General features: G+C 37.5%; 1 protein-coding gene across 3 annotated transcripts in view; it reads right to left on the bottom strand.

The window, feature by feature from the left end:
• LOC150108476 (uncharacterized) overlaps positions 1–20,468 on the bottom strand; it is a 314,028-nt gene that overhangs the window by 45,472 nt on the left and 248,088 nt on the right. For all 3 annotated transcript variants that reach the window (XR_016550661.1, XM_090415882.1, XM_090415881.1), the window contains one exon: positions 19,207–19,420. Coding sequence is in view for 2 of the 3 variants with exons in the window: in XM_090415882.1 (XP_090272008.1) it covers positions 19,207–19,420 (214 nt within the window). In the remaining variant the exon portion in view is untranslated. The remainder of the gene's footprint in view (positions 1–19,206; positions 19,421–20,468) is intronic.

Below are 20,468 nucleotides of genomic sequence, written 5' to 3'. Positions count from 1 at the left end.
AATGACTGCAAGCAACTGAAATTTGACATACTTGGTATTTTTCTTCCCCCAGGTATCCTGCTACGTGAGTATGTTATCATTATGTATTTTTTCTTCCCAGACGATTGGATTGCTACAGAGTGGAAGAAGCTAGCAAGTGGTAGATAACATGAAAATCGACCGATAGTTCACCGTTGATATATATGGAGCACAGCATGTACGGGAGGAATAGGATAAGTTAGAATTATGGCCGAGGCAACTGCTTGTTTTCCTTCCTATTTTCAGGGATGAAAAACCTGCCACTCCTCATAAGAAGCGCAAACACACCTTCAATTAAACAGTCCTCACACGTCCTCCAAGACTAGATTTGACCTATCTTTGCAGCCGAAGATGATCAAAAAGCCCTATGCTCCTACCACTGTAGTACAACACAAATTTGATAAATTGCGAGCTTTAAAGAAAAAAAAATCTTTAGGACGATACTATGTACAGATGATTATGGATTACGCTACAGAGTAAAAAAAGGTATCACGATAGAGATGGCGCAATGGTATAATTTGACATCATTTTGCTTATTTGAAGTGTCAAAACCTAAGATATGACCCAAGTTCACATACAATCCTCCTGACCTCTCATTGTAATCGATATTCATCAAGGATAAAGACTCAAACTTGGTCTTGGTAAGTATTGTTACAAACGTCTTTATCCAACCCGTTTGTGGGGTTGGCTAAAGTCGAGGTTATGATTCATCTGTAACAGTAATTTATGTCGTCTGAACTCTTTTTAAGCGATGTTTCATAACTTTTGATATTTTTCTATTACCATATTCAGTCATCTTTCACGAACAGTCTGCTACTTGTCTTAAAGAAACTTGATCAAGGTAAAGTAAGGTTTCAGACTCGGTACGTTACAGGCAAACAGAATGTGAGCAGAATCTGCTTTCTTGCTTTCTGCGAGAGTTATTTTTAGAATTTCCGTAGCGTTTGATTTGTTTCGGTGCTTTCCATATTTTTCTCCTCCATACCACGAAGCAAAAGGTTTTAAATCTTGTAGCGGAATGGATGTGTATAAAATTATTTTTAATTCAAAACTTTTTTAATTCTGTAAGCTCAATCCGAAAGGTTTAGGTCCGGAGAACTAAGCAGCTATTTTAAAGAATAATACGACTGATCGTATCCATCCAAGGATCGTTGAGATGTGTTATCGCTGCACTAGAAGCATGTCGAGGCTCCATCGTGTTGGATGCACACAGGCCGCGAGTAGCCAAAAAGTTACTTAAGAGTTACAGCAATTCGTTTTGCAGAAATCATACACAAAGATCATCTATGTGACAGTCTTCAAAAATAAACTCGCCATCTGAACAGCCAGTGTTATTGAACACCATCACTGGTGAACTCAGCTTCTTCACTGTATCAATGTAGTCGGCAATTGTTATTCCGTAATTATACGATTCCATCCATTGGATATGATCCCAGGCTGAGATGCAGAATAGTCCATATGGACAACGTTTACCCACACCATGAATGGCGTGATAGCATGAGCAGAATTTTTCTTCATGTTAATGTTCTACACACTCCCTTTTGAGTATCCAAAATGCATGGTAATCCTTCAGATACTTACTTGAGGTGTTCGTTGTACTGCCACAATAATTTTTCTCGTTTAGTTACATCTTGTTGAACTCAACGCTCAGATGGAATACGAAAGCTAAGAATTCTGCCCCCCCCCCCACCTCCTCTCTCTTTCAATTTCTGGAAAAGTCGGAATTTATTGGTCGAGAAAACATCGCTTGTATTCAGTGTTTGCAACAACATAACTTCCATCTCAGAATCCACTGATGCATATCGTGTTCAGCATTAGAAAATATCAGCTGCATTCTATGAGACACAACAGTAAATTTCAATGACCGGTTACAGTGAGAAAGCCACTTTTAAAAGTTTGTTCCAAGGTCGTGAACTAAACCACAAGTCACAGATATGTTACATTTGTGCACTGAGGTCAAAGCAGTGGCGAATTCTCCATGCTTGCTATGCTTGCTGCGTAAGCTCATTGATTGAGAAAGAAGTAATATTTATTTGCTTATAAATGCATGCATTTATAAGCATTCCATTTAGACTTTTATTTTTGTAGACAGAAGACGTCTTAAGCTTGCGTGGCAATAATTGAGTTTGCGCTGTGTATCGAAGACAGATGCTTGCTCGTCTAGTCAAAGCTACCTTGGCGTGCTCGGTTGTAGAAGCTACCAGATCCTCGCAGCAGCACTGTGATTTCATGCGCACGCATAGCCATTTCACGTCGTTTCACTCTGTTGCTTAAACACAGGCCATACGCAGTCAACGTAGCTCTAGCCAGTGAGCTTCAGCCAGCCTTTACAAGTGTGTGTGTGTGTGTGTGTGTGTGTGTGTGTGTTGCTTAGGAAAATTAAGTTACAACCAACTTTTTATGACGATGTTATTCATAAAGAAGAACTGTAGGGTAGAATTTGTATTCGAGTAGCTAAATTGAAAAAGGTAGAATATCATTTATAAAATAAATGTTGTATTTGTATGATTAAATGTACATAAATTTCTAAATATATAGTTTTAAATTATCAGTAATTCATTATTCCGCTAATCAGACTTCAATCACACCTCTCACTCCCTGAATGATAACAAGAGCAAGTATGAATTTCAAGACCAAAATTCGCCCTTGGGTCAAAGGTGTATTTTTAAGAAATTATTGAAAACATGAATATTAGAAATTATTGAGCAAACACTTCACCAGATACATTATTATAAGAATAAAAAATATTATTCTTATTTTTTACCACTGGAGTCTATATCGAATCCTGTTTGAAGGTTTTTACTAAAAATAATTTAAAAAAACGCTGCTTTTAAACTTTCAGAAGTTTATGGCAGAGTTTTTTAGATTAGTTATATACATTACTCCCTGTGTGTATAACTTATTGAGTGTTGGATATTTTCCTTTCTTTGTGTTACACCAACACCATTTATTGGAGTATTGAAGTGACAAAAATAGAAAATATAGGAGATCTCAAGAGTAGGATATCTGTTTTGTGTGACTCCTGTTCACTATGTATGTATGTGTGTGTATTTGTGTGTTCCCTCAGAACAAAGTGGATCGGCCGGCCTGCCTCTTTTGAAGGACGAAAAACCCGATTTTCGGGGAGAAAAACCTTCTCCGTATGAGACCGGATAACTTACCTTTTAATGAAAAGACTTGACAAAGGTTTCTCACGTCATGGACAGGATAGGAATCCTGGTCTTTCCAACCAAAGGGCTCCGTCCAAACCAACTGAGACAGAAACTCCACTATGGCCTAAAAGGCAATAAAACGTTTGAAAGGTGAGGAAAATTATTTCAGAAAATACAGTTAAATTTTAACAACGAAGCATCATCACTGTCCAATTACTGCTTATTTAAGTTGCATTTGCTTTTAAATTCAGTCCCTGATGGAGAATAAGCGAATTTAGTAGAGTCCATTCACTCCAAAGAATGCAGTTTGTGTTGCAGAGCTTAATAATGAGACAAGTTGTGTCTATTTGTGCTTTTCGCCAGAGAATATCCTAAGGAAGTAATTTACTACACTATCGGCTCACAAACACGCGACAACTTCTTTTTAACAACCCTCTTTCCAGGCTTCGAGGAGGAAAAAAAAATAATAATAACTAGAAGTTAGTACGCGACAGACGACAAAGAAGCTTAATAAACAAGTCACTTTACCTTAATTTAGGAACAAATTACGAGAGAGAGAGAGAGAGAGAGAAGATTAAATTAAAAGTGCCATTGCGTTTGCATTGCACATAAAGCTCTCTCAAGAAGGCGCACGCTTTTAAAGCATCGACTTAAGAAGCAAGCCAACTCTCGCTTAAGGACAATCTGCATATTGATGTCCTATTACAGTAATTGCCTTCATGTACGCTCCAACAGGGAGAGGTGACAAGAGTCCGTTAATAATAAATAATAGTTCACAGTGGAATAGAGACATCTACCGGCGAAATAGTTTCACTGTGGCAGAACGAATATTAAAAATGATGTTAATTCCGTTAAGAGCCCTTTGTGGGAAGAGAGTTTGTGGAATCATTATCTGCAGTCTCCGCACCTCTCTTGAGGTATGCTAAACGGGGGAAACACTTTTCGGTTACTTCTTCCGAACGAAATTCTCCGGCGTCGGGAAGCGGGAGCGTTTCTTATCCTTACACGAATACTTAAAAGTTTACTGGCAGAGTCGCCAAAAGGCTGTTTGCCCAACGTAGTAACCTAGTGATTTACGTTGCGCGAGAGAAAGTGGAATAGTCGGGTGAATAAATGTAGAATAAAGTGCTGGTGAAGTGAGGAAAGGAGTAAAAGACACTTTAGAGGATATGCGACATTTACGGCGGAGTACACTGCTCTCTGGAATAAAATGCTGATGGAAATTTATGTAGTTCGGAGCGTATTGACTACCTGTAAGTATCTTCAGGGAATACATACAGCGGAGATCACGATGGAGACGGTCGCCAAGTTGGGACACAAATGCTAAGCAGAGGACAGTGTACAATCGCCGGATTCATATGAGTGAAAAGAATAAGTGACCGATAGAATTTGGCGATTTTTTTTTAAAGCGTAAAATTGCCGTAGCGACATACTTTCACTAATCATGAGATTTCTCTCTTTTTCAGTCAGGTAGACAAAAAAAGCAAATCTGCTGACTGCTTTATTTATCGTTTAAAATCTGGTCATCAACTGACGTTTTTCTATTTAGATGAAGCAGAACGAAACGGTTTGATTCCGATTAAAATTGAGTCACACACAAAGTTATGAAAGCAACATTTGTATTTCGAGTGCATTTGCTTTTTCATTACTTCGAACTAAATTTCACACTTTTTCCCATAGTTACTCTATTTCCAACGTTAAACATTTGGCAGTTGAGATTCTTATCCCTTTCAAATTGATGGAAGCACTCGAACACTTACCAACATGAACTTACCTTGTAGACACGCTAGATAGCGCTTCTGCTCACCAGTGTGAAACTACTATTATAGATATTTGAAGTCTGAATTGAGACTCGAAAAAGTTCCATGTTTGATCTCTAAATCAGGGAAATCAAAAGCCATCAACAGTACTAATATACTATAGATTCCAAACCTTTCGTGGATTATCATAAAATCATCACGCTCTCATGACACAATCACATGTAACAATAACTCCTCAGTTACAATTTTAAAGACCACTTGAAATATAAGCACATTGTCCCGAACTTTTAGCAATCATAAAAGCTTCCACGAAACAAAAGGTTTTTAGCTTTAATGGCTGACCACAGCAGACTATCTGTATGTAGCAATCAGTATCCTGCTCAATTAGTCAAAATCTGCATCATCATAATAGCAAGCGTTCGGTTGACATGGATACTATAATTCGGAGACTTTCTGAACGAATCTTGCTTCGTATTGTCCGTAAGAGAAGCACACATCCGACAGCGTTTTACAATATATTGTGTTTGCACTGTTTTCGCTATAAGATATGCTGAGAATGGAAATCATTTTTCCAGTGCCCATGCTTTAGAGATGAATATAAATTCAAAATGAGGGGCATAAATAAATGCAGATGTTTCATTAATCAGCCCTTATTTCGATTAAGGTGGATAAGAATACAGTTTACAATAAGTGTGTATGTTTAAACATGTGATGACAATCATTATTTCATTATTTTGTGGGAAGTTGGAAATTAGTTCCAACAGTTAAATGTTAAATGAGGTGAAGACGTAATTGATGGGGAGCTGTTAGTGGCGAAGCGTAAAAGAATTATTCTTAGACGCAGCCGTGATGTAAACTGCAAGAGATAAGTTGAGAAAGTTCACTTTAACTGGAATGCAGCAAAAAAAAAATTTTTGATGAAGGAGGGGGGGTGCTATTCAACAATCCATCCTGGTTTTTTTTTTCGTTTTTTTTTTTTTGTATCTTAACGAAGTGGTGGAAGTGCAAATATATTGGTATTTTACTGTTTAAAGAAACGGCGTTCTCGAAGCTTTAAAAGGATTTCAAAGAGGTTCTGTAATCAGTTGGCTCTGCCACTTAAAGGCTTAGTTTTCATAAAAGTGCATTTATTGAGAGAGACTTGGCTTATGCTGAGCTTGTACATTTGTTTAAACGAAACGTAAAGTACTGGAGATTTGTAATGGTTGCGCGCGCGCGCACACACACACACACACACACACACAAAGAACTTAGTCTTGGGACTTCAACAATTAATTTGAGAAAAACTTTGTGGCATGGCATCTGTTATTAGAATTCATTTGTTTGCAGTATCTAATAAAATCAACTGGTATCAGACGTTCACTTTTATAGCATAGGGAGGGAGAGAGAGAGAGAGAGATGGCCCACTGTTTCGTGAGTAGCATGAACAACATTGAGGCATTAAAGATACCTGTGTAATATAATTCACTGCCACCATACATTAATGTAACAAGATATCACGAAAAGAGGGAGAAAGAAACTTATCGGATATTTACCCAGTCTTCCAATAAACAACTTTTAGTAGGTACACGACAGCACACTGAGAAGCAGGGGCTTTTAACGTAACAACAGGATTTAAAGAAAAGCCACAGCACTGCGATGTCCATTTAGAGAATGACATGCTGTGATTACTGAGATTCAAAGGGGAAGTCGTAGGGAGACGACGTCTGGCAATGCGAATGGTGAAGCCCCTTTGTGATTTCTTTTCCTTCCATTGATCGGAAGTCACTTGCGAAGATTTATTGATACGAATGTCTCGCTCCACGCCACTTTACTATCCGATCTGACCAACATGTTTTCTCCGTTATCGGCAAATCTCTTAGCAGCCCATTTCACAGGACGTCCTCGCTCGTTCTTGGAGAGTTTACACCCTCCCCGTACTCTTGCAGGGGGGTTTGTGTTGGAACTACTTGAAAATCTGCGACAATTTGTCACTTTCACCATTTAAGATAATGATCCTGCCCTGATCCCGCTAATCTTCAACAAGGCCTCCCCCACCGTGACTTCCTGCTCGTTACCATAGCAACGCCAGCGGATAGAAACGGACAACATCTTATCGTCTCGCAAAGATGGAAAGCCTCGAAGTGAGTCGAACCTAATTTCTCAGACCCCCCCCTCCCCTCGAGGGATTTACATAGGGAGATGAGAGCTGTCGTCGGGATGTCGTCGTCACCAGCGCGTGGCACGTGACAGCAATGATGAATGGATCGACGACAACAGCAGAAAGAGCCGGCAATATCTACGGCAATGGTGACACGCCACCAGACAAGAGATAACAGAAGAATACGTGGTGACTCGCAGATGCTGAAAGTAACAAGGCTCTCGCTGTCTGTTCTCTTCCCCGGTATTACATGTCGGTAGGAAAGCCAGGGGAAACAAAAAGGAAGCCGATATTCTTGTTTGTCCCTAAACTGATAACCGAAAGTTGACAAATTGCCATCGGAGGATGGTGTGTATTGCTAGAAGAAATACGCCCCAACTCTTGCTCGAATGCTTCACTACCTCGATAAGTACCGAAGCCATCACACACACACTGCAGTAAACACAGGGAATAAGACTGGCACCCATTCAACAAAAGAGTTTTCGCCAACTACTCTTAGAAGAGTTCGGGAACCGAGATGAATAAATATTTCTTGCTGACAAAGATAACTGCACTCGACACATTCTGCAGCTGGGATTCTACAGTTCTACTCATCCCAGACATTCTCTATTCTAGAAGGACAGATTCCAGCCATCTGAGAATCCCCATTTTTCTTTCCCCTTCTAGTATCGGTCTGTTCCCAGTCTGGCATCTGCATTATATATATATCCAAGGCCAATCACGAAAAATTTGTTTTTAGGATTCAGTTCCGCTGCTACTTCTTCCTCATTCCCCTCCCGCTAAGGGTGTGTTTCAACAGCCCATTTTGCGAAGACGAGCAACAAATTCTTGTTTAATTGTAAAAGAAAAACTGAATAAAAACATTAATATCAAGATGCCGTATGGATTAAACTCGATGGAAAATATCTTCCTTTATTTGAATTGCGACAGATCAACAAGGTTTTCAGATTAGCTTCATTTGCTGAAATCAGAATCGTTCTTAAGGAATGCAATTCTATACGAAATTAGCAAAGAACATTATAGATGAAACAGAAATGAGATTATAAGGAAAACATGTCTGATCTGCAGTACAGAATACTAAGAACACAGGATATACAAAAATGCGTTAAAACTTATCTATTAGTAAGGGTTTTGGATATATTGCAAAACGATTCGTCTGTAGGTGTCACTATTTCAAGTTTTGTATACTAAAGACAGATACGTTTTGGTAGCAGCCTAAATCTTGCTGATTAATATTTTAATGAACCCCAGAATTTACCCCAGAATACTCCGTAATCACTTTAAAGTCTTTCGGACCACAGCTCGCTCTTGGATGTAAATATAACATCATCTGGAACTTCTGTCAGCCATTTTTATAACTACGCAAAAAGTTGTTGAAAGCAAAGCAGGTTGATCAAAATTTATCCAGATTAAAATGTGAGATGTTTATTTGAGAATTCCCGATACCAGAAGATTGAACAAACAAGAGTTTATCTCAAATTTTCTTGAGGGATTTTGTTTATTAACATGAAACACGGAAGAAGAAAGAGGCTGTGCAGCAAACAGAGCATGCGTGCATGCAAAATAAAACCAGCCTTTGTAATTTGCTGCGAGCTACAGTTAACCATGACCACGTCCTCATGTGGTGCTCGATGCTGGAAGAGACGCTTCCGTCTAATTTCAAGAATGAGTTGGAATGCGATTCAACTCCTTTGCAGTTCTCTTTTTCCTTAAGAAAGAAAGAAAGATAGAATCATATGCGCTTTAACTTTTGTAACCTTGGCTTTCATTGAAAGAAGGGAGTTGGGAAAATCGAAATGGTCTGTTGCTTCTTCTTCCCTCCTCGAAGCTCGTCCCTTGAAGAATGCACCTCCCGTATGTCTCGACGAGGGGTCAAAAGACTATCTATTTGGGTTAGTCCTGCTTTGAAAAAATAAAGAAACGGGAACGTAAATTAAGTGAAGGTGCGGCATTAGATCTTAAAGCGATGACAGCGACCTCGTTATGATTTGTCACGTTTCGGCCATGGATAATCGTTTTATTCACTTCTAACTTAACCGTTTTAGTTAGCCAGAGTGTAATAAATGATAAAAATGTTTTCCTGATGAGTTCAAGGACACCGTCACGCCGCACCACCGTAGGTGGGGTTCGGAGGAGTACGCTTTGCACAAACAGATATAAAGCAACAAACTTTGATCGATTACTCCTGTCCTATTTACAGTAGAACCTCGTTAGCGAACTTCGGGGGAGCTGTAGAATCAGTTGATGCGAATCTATAACCTATTCTCCGTTAACATGTTTTTTTTTCCCCCTTGGAGCTCCAAAAGGGGGAGGAAGCAAAATAAATACAGTAAATACATTCAATAAAATTAACTCAGTTCTAATATATATGGCTAATTATTTTCCATTTGAGTTTCACTACATGACTTAAAGAAGAAATTCATTAGTAGGACAAAAAGCACAAAATGGTCACTCGCCATCACCACTTTAATGAATCCATGGTCACCACGTGTGACAGCATTCTTAAACGAAGAAGCACCAAATCTAGCGATCCCACATTCCTTCAACTCAGCAGATGATTCAATACTTTCGAACGATGAATGAAATTCATTTCTGAAATCATGCACTAATCTCCTCCCCTCCGAATGATAAAATAGGCAAAATTAGGCTTCTAAAGAAACAAAGCATAGACAATAAACATTTAATGTTTGTACTGTCATGTAACAAAGCAAATATATAACGGAAAACTGACATATGTAACTAGGAAAGCCATCTTGAAGTTAAATGCCACGGAGTTGAAAAGGGAGAGGAGCCCCCAGTGAGATGAGAAGTGAAAAATATGCAGTTGTGTTCGAGCAGGCACTTTCGCTAGAAATAGATTATCAAACCAAATCTATTTGTTCAAAACATTTAAGAAATATAAATGTTAATAGCAAAGACTAAGTACGACTTCTATTTTCATTTATTCAATTTTCACTTAGGCTGCTCCTCTTATTCTACACCATTCCTCATGTCCATTTATTTTTACATTGTCTTTCCATTTTATTTAAGATCAGCATTTCTCGCTTCCCAAAGTTTATGGCTATTCTCCCTCTCTCCACATTCATCTTATTCAAGCACTCCAGGCACTTTGACTTGAATTTATTTTACTCTTTCTTGCAAATATTCTACTTCAAGATTTTGCCTAAACTAAAAGTCTTATGTTTAATTCTATCTCTTATTATAACTTATATTTGAATTTATAGTCTAAATCTGAAGGATGATAATGACTAATCAAGGCCTGTTTTACTAGAAAGGCAAAGTGTGAATGTAGGTGGAGCATTAGACAACTTTGTCTTAGCATTTAATCTCTTTTTCACTCATGAATCCTTTGCTTAATGCATGGTACACTCGCCCAGCTGTCTTCGTTCAGACACTCTTTTAAACTTCGATTCCAACATATCTCAAATATTTTTAATCTGCTGTGAAGTTTTTCTATTTCAAAATTAAATTGTGTTTCTTTTCCATCTAAAAAAATTTCGGTTATGTGGAGGATCCTTCTCCATTTTAGTTGCAGCTTTAATAGGTAAAAGTAAGTAAAAGCTTTATAGTTTGTAATAATCTCATCCATAATCAAAATAAAAAATACGCGATAATATCTCCCTTTGAAATTCTGGCGATTGTTTATTAGTTGTCCTGACATAATTTCTACAATATTTATAACGGCTCAGTATTCCCAGCAAAGGATTTATTCGGGTGTCTTTCTTTAGAAGGTTTTCTTTTTTTTATTTTATTTATTTCATTTAGAAATGTACCCAAAATCAGTTTCCCCGAGTGTCTCTCTCTGAAGTCAAGAACCGCAGATCGCAATGATTTGTCTGTTGGCCCCCTAAACTATAATCTACGATTAACAGTAGTGTAGTTAAGAATTCCGTACACAACAGTGTGTTAGATCCATGTTTTCGATTTCAAGTTCGTTTTTATTTCTATTTTAAAAGAAATGATTTTGAAATGATTTCCGAAACTGTGGCTATTGAACTTACAACCAAATGATGGCATTAACACCTGGAGTTCGTTACTCTGCTTATCTTGCGTCATGGCTTGCAAATACAACGTGATCTTCAACAGCAGAATTCTTCATAAATGGCAAGAAGAGTCTGAATAAACAGTTTAGTTACAAACATCCGCGCTGAGATTATTCGCAGCTGTAAAAGACGCTACAGTCCGTAAAGAACATGAATGCTAGACAATGGCGATGACCCGATAAACATGACGTCTAGACGCACAAGTTCTGTGGACATTCTCTGGTCCAAAAGGTTAATAAACATCGTCAGTTTGTTCAACTGCTTTCAAGAGAACTGAACTGGAATTCGGATATACCGCAAAGATCTGTTGATGAAAGTAGTGTTTCGACAACTGTAGTCGAGGGTCGTTCAGTAACTCTTCCTTCCCCCCCCCCTTCCTCTGCTGGTCCCTCTAAGAATACACAAATGTTCAGCAAGGGTCTTTATCTTCTCCTCTTGCTTTTATGTCTTTTCCCCGCCTTAGTGAAGACAGAACATCGAGGATGCAGGGGTGTTACCTCATACAAAGAAGGGGAGGAGACGAACTAAAATCTCCTACGACGCGACTATCTAAGGGTGAATGCACACCACTCCAAGGCGATTTGAATCATTTCAGATTGTGAGTAATCACGTCTGAGGCTGTAAAGAGATAATAGAACAGTGATGTTCCTTTTAAAGAGCGAATCAGATTAGTCATGCTCAACTATCAAGAATAAAAAAAAAATAGTATAGTACTTAACTGTACCGTTTTCTTGATAGTTTTAAATGCTACACCGTTCTGATAATAATGGTGAATTTGATGTAATAATTTCAATTATCTGAATTTCAAATCGAATTATTTGAAAATCAGTAATCAACAGTTTAAAAGTATGGCAGAAGACCCAAGTGACATCTGCAACCCAATCTGCAACCAATCAGTGTTGATAGTTTTCTATTTGCCTTCCGATATTTATCTATTGTCTTGCTAGTTCAGATTCAGATCCAAGAGGAAATCAGAACATATGATAAATATCAACTAGTATGAAGTACAAAAAAAAAAACAATGAAGGAAGAACAACATCGGATATCGCGTGTTCTTCCCTATCTTCGCATTCCACAGAGCATAGCGAATAGGAAAGAAACAAAATGATGAAGTGTGACCAATGGCAGCAAAAAAAAAAAAAAAATTGAACAAAAACTATACAAGAATTTGACAATTTGTGTACATGTCAACGACCACAAATAGCATACATTTACGTGCTGACAATGGGTCTCTAATGTCTCTTTACCGCAAGAAACCTGCGGTTTACTATCATCAGTCTTCTGAAGCCGAAGGGCTGAAGCTGCCACCACTTTAATCAGCACATATCCGTGGGGGGGGGGGATGAGGAGGGAAAGGAAGAGAAAAAAATCATTACCCAGTTCAAGAGGGACTATCTGCAGGGGAAAAGGGTGAAGAAAGTTCTTCGTAATTACGTGCGACCAGGAACGCAGTTACTCCACTGCACGTGGAAGTAATTAAATTAATGCAGAGAACAGAAAGTTAAGGAAGAGGATGTAAGGGTCGACGTCTGCTAAGTAAATTCAAAAGGTCACAGATAACGTCATGACACGTGCGAACTCACTATCTCCCATAAGAGGGATTTATTGCCTACACCAGCGTTTCCCAAACTTTTCCTAAGACGGAACACTCCACAAAGCCTGAAATTTTCACAGAACACCTTGGTTATATTGTAATGTATTAATTAATAATGAATTGTTAATTTAGCTGATTTTTTATTATTAATTAATACTTGATCATTAATTATTAATTAATAATTAAACATCATTAAATTAATTTGTGCTGATTTTCATTGACATATCCCATTCTGATTACCAAAAATTTATAATATTATTATAAGCACTTTTATAATATTATAAGTGAATGCAGACTTTTTCTCCTGTGTGCTGGTAGTTTTCCCTCCTTTTGTTACATCCTGGAGATCGCGTTGTAGGCTGGTGGTGGATGACTCACTATCTGTTGCGTCACAAACACCCTCAATCAGAAATTTCTTAATACCAAAATTAAACAAAGTCCCTTGTCTCTTATTCATATTAAAATTTAAATCTGCAGGCCTATTACTTTTAAAAAATCACGGCACTACTGTTTCGATACTTTCACCCTACAATACGCACTTGCGAAGAAAGTATTCAGTATTACTAGATATGAGAACCGGATACCGACTACTTTGATGTTCAATTTTAGTGGAAAAATTTTCTTTATACTTCCTTGCTGATTGGTCACTAACATTTGCAACACAGATGTTATTTCGTTCAGTTTTGAGAACAGAGAATACGCCGCCCATTGTTGTAATCGGCTTGCAGACAATTTTTATGATCGGTCATAAACAGCGGTATTCACTTTCCCAAATGTTGAAAGGTTTCGATGTGTTAAAATTAACGATAATTCATGAATACTTCCATGTTTAAAAATACACGGCATGGTCACTAACATTTGCTACACAGATGTTATAAGACGTTCTGGGTCTGAGCTTTTTGACATATTCACGAATATATTATTTTCCTCAGAATATTTCGAATATAAAATAATTATTCACGAAAAATGCTTAGAAAACTAAACTGACAAATTCCAGGAGAACTTCTCGTGGAACACTTATTCACCTTCCGTGGAACACTAGTGTTCCCCGGAACACAGTTCGGGAAACCCTGGTCTACACGTAGGAACTGTTTGTCGTATTATTAATATTATTAATATTTATGTCGTACTGTATATCTATTTTATTTGAAGTCTTGGACCAGATTCATTTTCTATTGTACGCGAATCTCGCTAATAAGCGTGCGATTCTTGAGTGTGTATGAGATTCAGATTCCTCTTTTTCCATTGAAACTGAATTTAAGTGGATGAAAGATTTTTAATTTAATAACTTTGCTGTAAATACAGTTACGCCGATCTTGCATTTTGCATATTTTGCAAATTCCAAAAATGAATTTGGAACGAAGTTTATTATTATTTTTGTTTATACGTTTTTTTTAAATGTCATTTAATCAATAATAAACTTCTTGTTTCACAGAGGCACATCTCAACTCGATTTACTGATATTCACAGTGGTCATTTCATAAATGTTTCATTCTATTATTTGGATAAAATAACATCCTATAATCTAATAGAAGAATTTCTATTCCCCTTTGAAGTTCTTCATTTGTATGGTTTGGATATCAGCAGAGAAAAACAACGCATCAAAGGTTGTGGACTAAAAATTAACACAACGCATTGAGGAATGAAAAATCCACTGAATCTCGTTATGCAATGTGTTTTCTATAAAGAGCATGTTCCCAGCCCGGGTGCAATAACTTAGGGCAGATTTCGCATTAAAAATAAAACTTGAATACGAATAAATACAACAGTTCTTCCTCACATAGCGGAAATTCGAGAACGCAGAGGAGTAAAATAGCAGCATAAGGAGACAGCAGTCTCGAGATCTGATTCAATGCGCCTTTCTCTTAACAATGAGTGCAAAACAATTTAATACGAAAATAGCGTTATTAAACGTATATAAGAAAATAGACAATGATGTAATTCTCGGAGTGAAGAGAACGTTGACAAGGTGTTCGTAAGAAGTGAAAGACGATACGTGCGAGTCTTTCATGAATAAATTCGCAACTTGGAAGATTCCTCAGTTGAGAAATCGGGAAGAGATCTACTGCGGCAAAAGAGGCTTTTTCAGAATGAATGTTATACAGAGAAGCCAGGATCATAAATAAACTTTCTTAACAAAATTTCGTAGTCATAGTTTTTATGAAAATACCACCCACGAAAGGCTGGAAACCTTTCTGGAGGTAGATAAACCAGAGATTCTACTCGTGGCATCAATTATGTTTCGTTTCCACTGCACTCGTCCAGTAAAAAAAGGTGGTAGCACATTCTTCTTTGAGTGCCATCTCCTATCGGAGGTCGGCGACCACCTTGGCAAATTTTGAGCGATTCTCAGCTATTCTGAGCAGTCTCTCAGAGTTCATACCAGTCCACTGTCTGATATCTGCCAGCCAAGATTTTCTTCGTCTTCCTTGTCTCTTCTTCCATTTATCTTCCCTTTTATAATCAATTGAAGTATCTTATATTTTTCATTACGAAGTAGGTGACCAAGATATGCAGTTTTCCTTCTTTTTATGGTATCTAAAAGTTCACGTGATTTCCCCATTTGTTTCAGTACTTCCTGATTGGACATTTTTGCTGTCCATGGGATTTTTAACATTCGTCTGTATAACCACTTCTCAAAGGCTTCAAGTCTTTTTATTGATGTTGTCTTCAAAGTCCAAGTTTCTGCACCGTACAGCAGTACAGACCATACATAGCATTTAACCATGCGTACTCTAAGCTCCAAGTTTAAACTGCGGTTACACAGTGTTGATTTCATCAAGAGAAAATTTTTTCTTGCCATTTCAATTCTAACTTTTATTTACATTTCTGGATTGCAATCTTCATTTAACCAGCATCCGAGATATTTAAACTTTGCCACTCGTTCTATTTGTTTCCTATTTAAAGAAAGTGCTAAATTAAGAATTGGTTTCTTACTTATGACCATGAATTTAGTTTTGGTGATATTTATTTTTAATCCCATTTTTTCACTCTCTTCATTTATTAGCTCCAAAAGATTTTGAAGATCCTGAATATTGTCAGCCAGAAGAGCTGTATCATCGGCATATTACTGATGATTTCACCATTTACACTAATCCCTTCCTTTCTTCCTTCCAAGACTTTTTGAAATATGGCTTCTGAGTAGATGTTAAAAAGAAGAGGTGACAGCACACATCCTTGCCTTACTCCTCGTTTGATGTTAATGGAGTTTGTAATAATGTCATCAACTTGAACAGATGCCTTTTGGTTCCAATATAAGTTTTCAATGATCCTGATGTCTTTACCATCTAATCCAATTCTTTTTAATAGTACAATCATTTTAGCATGTTGGACTTTGTCAAATGCTTTCTCGAAGTCGATGAAGCAAACGAATATTACCTTGTTTTGTTCAATACATTTTTGAAATAAGATCTGAGAATAGAAAAGGGCCTCTCTTGTTCCCAAGCCGTTTCTAAAGCCGAATTGGGTATCACTGATGGTGTCTTCACATTTTCTGTATATTCTTTTTTGAATTATTTTCAGAAACATTTTGAGAACGTGACTCATTAGGCTGATCCATTCTATAGTCATTACAAGTTTTCGCATTTACTTTTTTAGGTAGCATGATGAAGGTCGACTGTAACCAGTCTTGAGGGATTATGCCTGTATCGTAGATCTTATTAAATAGCTTTACTAATATGTTAATGTTGTCACCTTCTAATAACTTTACTATTTCTGCCGGTATTCTATCTGGTCCTAGGGCTTTACCATTTTTAGCTGAGTTCAATGCACATTCTACCTCTGATTTTAGAATGCATGGACCTTCCATATGTTCATAAATATTTTCTGGGTTCTGTCTGTCATCAGTAAAGAGTTCTATATATTTCACCCATTCTTGTATTTTGTCATCCTTTTTGGAAATAATATCTCCCTTTTTGTTTCGAAGGATACAGAATTGTTTTTTCTTATATATACCTGAGGTCTCTTTCATCTTTTTGTGTAGATTAAAATTGTCATGTTTTTCCTGTAGAATTTCTATTTCTTTACATTTTTCATTCATCCAGATTTCTTTTGCTTTTTTGATCTTGTGTTTAATAATTTTCTGAACCTCTGTATATTTTGTTGGATTATGATTTTTATATGATCTGCGTTGATCCATGAGAGAAAGAATTTCATCAGTCATCCAATCTTTCTTTTTTACTGCTTTATTAGGACATAAGGTATTGGTACATTTCTCTATGAAGACAGATTTCAATTTGTCCCACGATTCATCAACCCTCATGATGTCATCATTCTTGATAAGTGCTAGCTCTTGATTCAGATCTTGACTCAATTTGCTTCTTATCTCTGTGTTTTTTAATTTTCTCAAATCAAACCTTTTTTGCTGATGTTTCTTAAGCATAGATTTCAGTCTAAGTTGTAACTCTGCCACCAGTAGGTTATGATCAGAAGCAATATCTGCACTAGGATAGGTTTTTGTACTCCTTATAGAACTTCGAAATCGTTGATTAATTAGTAAGTAATCAATTTGGTTTCTGACTATATTCTCATTATTATCCTGTGGTGATCGCCAAGTGTACAATCTTCGAGGTGGTAGCTTAAACCATGTGTTTGCGATTATTAGCTCCTCTTCCTGGCAGAATTGAAAAAGACGGTCACCTCTCTCATTTCTTGTGCCCAGTCCATGTTCGCCAACTACATCTCCACTTCTACCTTTCCCAACTTTAGTATTGAAATCACCCATGACTATGTTAATATCATGCTTTTTTGTATTTTTCATTAGTTCTTTTAATTGATCATAAAATTCTTCAATCTCGGTATCACTCTTGTCAGCAGTAGGGGCATAGACTTGTATAAGATTAACATCGAGTGGTTGTACTTTCAGTTTTAATAACATCATATCTGAGTAAGGGATGAAGCTCAACAGTGACTTATTGATCCCATTGTTTATTATTATTCCAACTCCGTTTTGATGGTTGTTTTCACAACTTCCAGAGTGATACATTGTCATGTGATTGACTTGAGTTTTGCCTGATCCTGGCCACCTAACTTCACTCATTCCTAAAATTCCAATTTCAAGTCTTTTCATTTCTTGGATAGCATTTCTTAGCTTACCTACTTCATACAAGGTTCTGACATTCCAGGTTCCTAGTTTTACTGAGCGCACCACGTTGAGCCCGGGGATTCTTCGCACCCCTGTCCCATTTAAGGGACGCCGGTAACTCGGGGCCATTTGTGTAGATTTGCTCGCCATGGTGGTTAGTCTGGAGAGAGAACAGAGCAGTAGTTTCTCCATTTGCTTTCTGCTCTGCAGTATTACAGACGTACACAATAAACTGTATTGCCACCTGCAATTTTCTAATCACAAGCTTTACCGTCATCATGAGACTTCAACCTTGTGTCAGTACTGACAAAGCTGCTTCCCTTTGCCAGAGGATTGAATCCTTTATTTTTCCTTGTAACCCTAGGTAGGTGCCCTAACCGGGTACTGACAGCCGGAGCCAGCTGAGCCTGGGTTGTTTATAGGGGTCTGCTCCTCTGAAGATTCTTCCGCACATTTCACTGTTGGGATACAAATCCTCTTCCACTGATTTGTCCGTTGTTCTTCACAGTGGTCCGTTAGCATCCTTGTAGGGAGTGTACCCTACGGAAGGTCCCAGGGAGCACGACGTGGACGTGGATTTGCCTCACTCCCATTTTTATATGATCTGCGTTGATCCATGAGAGAAAGAATTTCATCAGTCATCCAATCTTTCTTTTTTACTGCTCTATTAGGACATAAGGTATTGGTACATTTCTCTATGAAGACAGATTTCAATTTGTCACACGATTCATCACATTGGGCGAATAAAAAAAGTCATTGACGGGCTGAGTATTCTCAGCTTTGCTCTCAACCACAAATCATTTGCTAGCATATTGGAGACGCATCCACTCGTTCACCAACAATCATGTATGAAACACTCGATAAAAAGAATGGCTGCGTAAACAGCAGTCCGAGCACAATGCGTGCTGGATCGATTTTTTTTTTTTTTAATTTGATCAACAGATCTCCAATTACTATATTTTCCATCGACAAAACAGAATGGAGGAGACATTTTCCTCTGGCAAGATGGGCACTTCCTCCACGCAGCACCGTTTTGTTGTCAAAGGATTTGAGAATGAGTGCTTTTTCTCATCGGCAGACACAGAATTTAAATTCCTTGTAAGTTATTACTTGACCTATTTTGTTCTCTTTTAAGAAACATGTTTAGTAAAGAACACCAGGATATCTTTCATCTTAGAAACAATGATACTTTATTAGTTTTAAAAATGTAGTTGCACGTAACGGTGGCTTCCCTTGTTGATACTCCTAGTCTTTTCAAAAAGATCTTATTTACTCAATCGAAAATTATTTCGTTAAAAATCACCAACTTCATTTCACTAACTTCAATTAAATAATAAGAAACTAGAACGTTTACTATGAAGAGTATATATCTAACATATCGGTATTGATGATGCTTAATGACTTGACAAGACTTACTTGGTCTGGTTTAAGTCCCGGCGGAACCCAAGTGTATTCCTCCAGGGCACAGCCGCTGTCATCGTCCGACTGAGATTGCCTCTGCGGAACGTCCACGTTGTTGGCCAATGGCAGAGGCACCTTCTGAAGCATCCTTTCACTTTCGGCCATCGCGATGGCACCTGTAGCACCCTCGTGCTCTTCTCGGGGACATTTGCAGTGCCGACACACTTTTCTAAAAATAAATAAAATAAAAAACAATCGAGGTTAAAATAATGTCCGCATATTGAAAGACTCTGATAACTAGTTCGAGAATTATTAAACCGGAATTTATATGTAAGCTTAAACGCACGCACACAGACACATTTGGTCAAATAAAATAAAACAGCGTGAAAAGAAGGCTCATCTGTTACACACACACACACATTACATTTCATGATACACAGAAAGCAACGCATTCCAGTTGTGGCTGAAAGTTTAGATAATTTAGACATACGTTTCTGTCTTTTTGTGGCATTTCCTGATTAGTTCATTTATATTCTTGATAATTCAGTAAGTACGGAAACAAAATCACAGGTTTGATTAGCAACCAGAACCTCGCTGTACATCCTGATACAGCGAGGTTCTGAGTATAACCTAAAGTAATACTTCTGTTAGTTAAAAAAAAAAAAAAAATTAGTATTCCTCTGTAAATAACGCGAACCACGTATGTTACTGTCCTTCATTTTTTGCATGTGTGGCAGTAGCTGGTTTGTCGGTTTTCGAGAGGAAAACTCTGTACCATCATCTTTAGTTGAAAATACTATATAAAGATTCGTCAATGTTTTACATGAGATTCGAACACAGATATTTCCAATCGAAGCAGATTGCCGTTCTTCCCACAGCATTAGAAACACCAAAGAGAAGACTCGTGAATGTGTAAAAATACCTTGAGTAAAACTGAAAAGAATCGAAAGATCAGTGTTCCTTATAAATGAAAGAGAAAATTTAAAAGAAGCAATGAACAAATAATTTAAACTATTTTCATTAGAACAACCGTCCTAAAAGAATAATTGCACTTCGGCTTCACTCTTGTGCCCAGTCATCTTTAGCTGAAAACTTTTAACCAAAATTTAGATATAAACTTTAGTTAAGTGGGTGTGTGTGTGGGGGGGAATGAACAGTAAATACGCCAACATACCTTATGTTGGCTTCCGAACCTGTAATTCCTTCAAATTTTCGAGAATTTCAGGATAAGATTCCTACGCTTCCCAAAAGAGAACAAAATTGCTTCCTCATGAGAA

The sequence above is a fragment of the Typopeltis vanoorti genome, chromosome 3 (assembly GCF_054136105.1).
Source record: "Typopeltis vanoorti isolate ZY-2024b chromosome 3, IOZ_Tvanoo_1.0, whole genome shotgun sequence".
Classification (NCBI taxonomy): Eukaryota; Metazoa; Arthropoda; class Arachnida; order Uropygi; family Thelyphonidae; genus Typopeltis; species Typopeltis vanoorti.
Note: the sequence above shows the minus strand (reverse complement) of the source record. Positions and strands in the feature narration are given on the sequence as shown.